General features: G+C 33.5%; 1 protein-coding gene across 1 annotated transcript in view; it reads right to left on the minus strand.

Moving 5' to 3' along the window:
- The window catches only part of LOC110456344, a 32829-nt gene that overhangs the window by 11744 nt on the left and 16497 nt on the right, over positions 1–4588 (minus strand). Inside the window, exons 5-7 of the mRNA XM_021507021.1 lie at positions 3871–4062; positions 2819–2998; positions 433–444 (exon numbers count right to left, since the gene is read on the minus strand). Coding sequence (XP_021362696.1) covers positions 433–444; positions 2819–2998; positions 3871–4062 — 384 coding nt within the window. The remainder of the gene's footprint in view (positions 1–432; positions 445–2818; positions 2999–3870; positions 4063–4588) is intronic.

Genomic DNA, 4588 nt, shown 5'->3' on the forward strand with positions numbered 1-4588 from the left:
GATAATGGTATTGAATAGGAAGGGGATATAACATACAGATAATGGTATTGAATAGGAAGGGGATATAACATACAGATAATGGTATTGAATAGGAAGGGGATATAATACTTTTTTGTTAACACAATGACCAAATTTAAGATTTATTTTACTTAATGATATTTAAAATACCCCATAAATTAATTCCAGTAACTTGATTATGTATCAGCTTTACCAGGAAACGTATATAAAAGTTCTACCATTTCACAATTTCCATGGTACATGTACCATAACCCTAACCTTACTCTTGTTTTATTGTCTCTAATTATGAATGTTCATCTGAACCAATACAGACATACATGAAACACAAAAGCACGTTTAGTACAAATACAATGGTTGCCATGCTGGTTTATCAGTGGATATTAGGCTGTTAACACAATCGTGCCATGTACATACCTTCTTCCTTCTCTGAAACATGGTAGGTTTACATTGAATATCAAATTAACACTAAAGCTAGATAATAACATTACAGAGTAGTCCTTACTTAAAAAGGCCCAACACTACTACAAACACATTACAACATAAATGTTTTGAGAAAACACACTTCACATTTATCAAATATATTTTTCCTCAACACTGAAATGGGCTCGTGTTTGGAGAGAAAATGACAGACAAAATCATAAAACAAAATTTATAATTCCGTTAAGTCATGCCATCTCAACACTAACGACAAAAGAATACACAAAGCTCTTCTGTGGTAATATACCAACTGATGGTACCAGATATACTTGTGTAATACCTATGTACCGGTAATAGAGTCTTAAACACAAAATATACACAGCCATTATATACAAACGAAATTATTGTGCTTTAGCATGATCTATTCAAATACTACACTAAAGTGGTGTAAAAAAAAAAAAAATGCCCCCTTTTTCTTTTTCATCGAAGAATAGTATGTAAAAACAAATTCAACATGGTGGCAAACGTGAAATGCATATCGTAAAGTTAAGATATAATGGTAGAGTGATTTCAACAACAGCTTTGTATTACCATAAAACTCAAAAAGGGCGATTTTTTTTTACCAAATTACTGATCATTGTTCAATGTAGTATTTTGATAGAAAACACTACAACAAATCACTTACCATTTTTCAGCGTATTACTTCATTAAAAAAATTAAAAAAATACTATTCAAGATTTAAAAGAAGCCTATGAACAGTAATTGTTGACATATACATTTACATAAAGTATCTATCTACAGAAATAACACCACCAAGACACTCCATAACATATTTTATTATTCTAAAATATACATGCAGCTAAAACCGGGCATACATAACATAAACTTTACATTTCAATTTATGCTATCTTTAGGTTACCATTAGTATGTGTTCAAAACTGTCAGTTTATAATGTCAAGTTCACAAAAAAAAAAAGATACAAAGAAAATGTTGCTCTGTGTGTTTATATTTAAAAGAAATTTAACATAAAGAAAAATTAAGGTTTCAATGCAGAGGTAACAGGAGAAATAAGTTAGAATTATATATTTGTGATCTGTGACAAAATGATACAAAGAAAACGTTGCTCTGTGTGTGTATTTATATTTAAAAGAAATTTAACATAAAAAAAATTAAAGGTTTCAATGCAGAGGTACCAAGAGAAATATATTTGAATTATATATTTGTACCAAGAACATTTAATGCTTAATTTAGAGGTACCAAGAACATTTAAAGCTTAATTTAGAATTAATGCTTAATTTAGAGGTATCAAGAAAAACTTTGGTTTTAATAGGAAGTGCATTTACCATGTTAAATTCCGACTAAAGTTAATGTAACTTAAAAAAAGAAATTATCTATGAATCAAATTGAATTTGGAAGCCTCTGAGAGCTGATTGCTTCTTTTCATGCCCTATTATTTATGCCAGTTCATACCTATCTTTGTCCTATTATTTATACCAGTTCATACCTATCTTTCAGAAACATTAACTCTTATTATAATAGATAGCATTGATAAATACAGACCATGCAATAAGCGGACAACATACATGTACATGCAAACATTTCTTGCCTATCAGTCACATACAAAACAAAGTGGACTTACAGCATCATCATCTAACCCTAACACAAAACAAAGTGGACTTACATCATCGTCATCTAACCCTAACACAAAACAAGGTGGACTTACATCATCATCATCTAACTCTAACACAAAGCAAAGTGGACTTACATCCTCATCATCTAACCCTAACACAAAACAAAGTGGACTTACAGCATCATCATCTAACCCTAACACAAAACAAAGTGGACTTACATCCTCATCATCTAACCCTAACACAAAACAAAGTGGACTTACATCACCGTCATCTAACCCTAACACAAAACAAGGTGGACTTACATGTTCATCATCTAACTCTAACACAAAACAAAGTGGACTTACATCCTCATCATCTAACCCTAACACAAAACAGAGTGGACTTACATCATCATCATCTAACACAAAACAAAGTGGACTTACATCATCATCTTCTAACCCTAACACAAAACAAAGTGGACTAACATTATCATAATCTAACCCTAACACAAAACAAAGTGGACTAACATTATGATCATCTAACCCTAACACAAAACAAAGGGGACTTACATCATCATCATCTAACACAAAACAAAGTGGACTTACATCATCATCATCTAACCTTAACACGAAACAAAGTGGACTTACATCATCATCATCTAACCCTAACACAAAACAAAGTGGACTTACATCATCATCATCTAACCCTAACACAAAACAAAGTGGACTTACATCATCATCATCTAACCCTAACACAAAACAAAGTGGACTTACATCATCATCAAGATGAATGCTCATGCTAGCATTGGACATGACAGACCGATTATCCTGGCGTGATCGGCGGTTAGTGTGCTGTACAACAGGTTGATAACTCTTGCGTGGTCTAGCTTCAACCGGCTCCATGACTGGACGTTGGTGACGTTCTGTGGTTAAGTTTTCTTTCAAATTCTCATACTGAAAAATTCCCCAGATATTTTTCTTCAGTATCTAACTTATAAGAGTAAAATCAGAATGTATTTGATTAAGTTCAGGTTTGAAAGATTTCTTTGTTATTCCAAATTCTTTGAAAACATAATTTACTTAGCAGCAACGTTGACCAATCAAATCATTCTCATATACAGTTTGGGGAAATGTCAATGTCCAAATAGTAAATATGGTAACGTTGCTTCAATTGTCCTGGGTTCAATGTAAATTCTATGTATTCACTAGGTTGTTAAATAACGTAACAGAGTGATATTTACAGACAGAAACTATACCCCATTCTGTGTTAACTGAAGGAACACAGCTGGCTGTTATGTGTAATGCTATATAAAACAGGGCCATGGTACGACCACAGACAGGTGCATATCAACTCAACCTGCTGGTGTAGACATTTCAAAAATAGCCATGTACCAAGTTCTAATTTCAAAAAATAATTTCATACTTTTACATTTTAACTTAATATACTACCTGTCTGGAATGATGTTCATACAATTATATATTAAAAGACATATTAGATAGATTAATCATTACCAGTGACACACAGGTAAAGCCATATTTATCAATGACACACACTGGCAAATCAAAACTGGTGTTAGATTTATGTGTACAGCACAGTCACACTATTAGTTTACAGTATGAAGAACTTATCACTTTCCTTTACTTTTGATGATGGATGCAATGTTCTTTAAACTTTTGTTTAAATTTATTTCTCATTTTGTATTGAGAATCTTTTTAATTCAATGTACTAATATCATATTTTGTTTCTTCCCTTTTGTACGATTTTTTTTTTTAGAGCAGTAAAAAAAAATGTTTCAGAATTTGTGAGAATTTGCTTGGAGCCTCACCTCCAGTTGCAGCTGTCTGACCTCCTGGTCATCTGAGAGATGAAGGTATGACCTGGCACGACTAGGGCGGCGTGGTGACCGCCCCAGCTTTTGGTCCGTGTCCTCCAAAGTGTCCAGCAACATCCTCTCCTCTAGGTGGCGCAAATCCCGCATCTTATTGTGTTTCTCCTTATAATTTTTCAGTTCCGCCACCTTGGCAAATTTACATTTAGATGATTCATATTGTTTCCTTTAGTCTTACCCTAACTTAGTTTCTAAACACTTTCACCACCAATGAAATCACAATGAACAGAACATAACCTCTTAGTCATCTAATGAGTTCAGAGCTTTGTTTTTACAAACCAATCAACCTTTAAAGATACATTTTCTATGAAATGAATTCTAAATTACAGAATATATTTGTTGTGTAAACTACAATACTCCTCCACACACATAAAGTAATCGTGCTGCAATCTGTAAAAAAAACTAACAGCAATGAGGACCTGTTGTGGAACCCTTAGACAAACAGAGATGAGGACCTGTTGTGGAACCCTTAGACTAACAGCAATGAGGACCTGTTGTGGAACCCTTAGACAAACAGAGATGAGGACCTTTTGTGGAACCCTTAGACAAACAGCAATGAGGACCTGTTGTGGAACCCTTAGACAAACAGAGATGAGGACCTGTTGTGGAACCCTTAGACTAACAGCAATGAGGACCTGTTGTGGAACCCTTAGAC

Source organism: Mizuhopecten yessoensis, unplaced genomic scaffold (genome assembly GCF_002113885.1).
Source record: "Mizuhopecten yessoensis strain PY_sf001 unplaced genomic scaffold, ASM211388v2 scaffold8693, whole genome shotgun sequence".
Taxonomy (NCBI): Eukaryota; Metazoa; Mollusca; class Bivalvia; order Pectinida; family Pectinidae; genus Mizuhopecten; species Mizuhopecten yessoensis.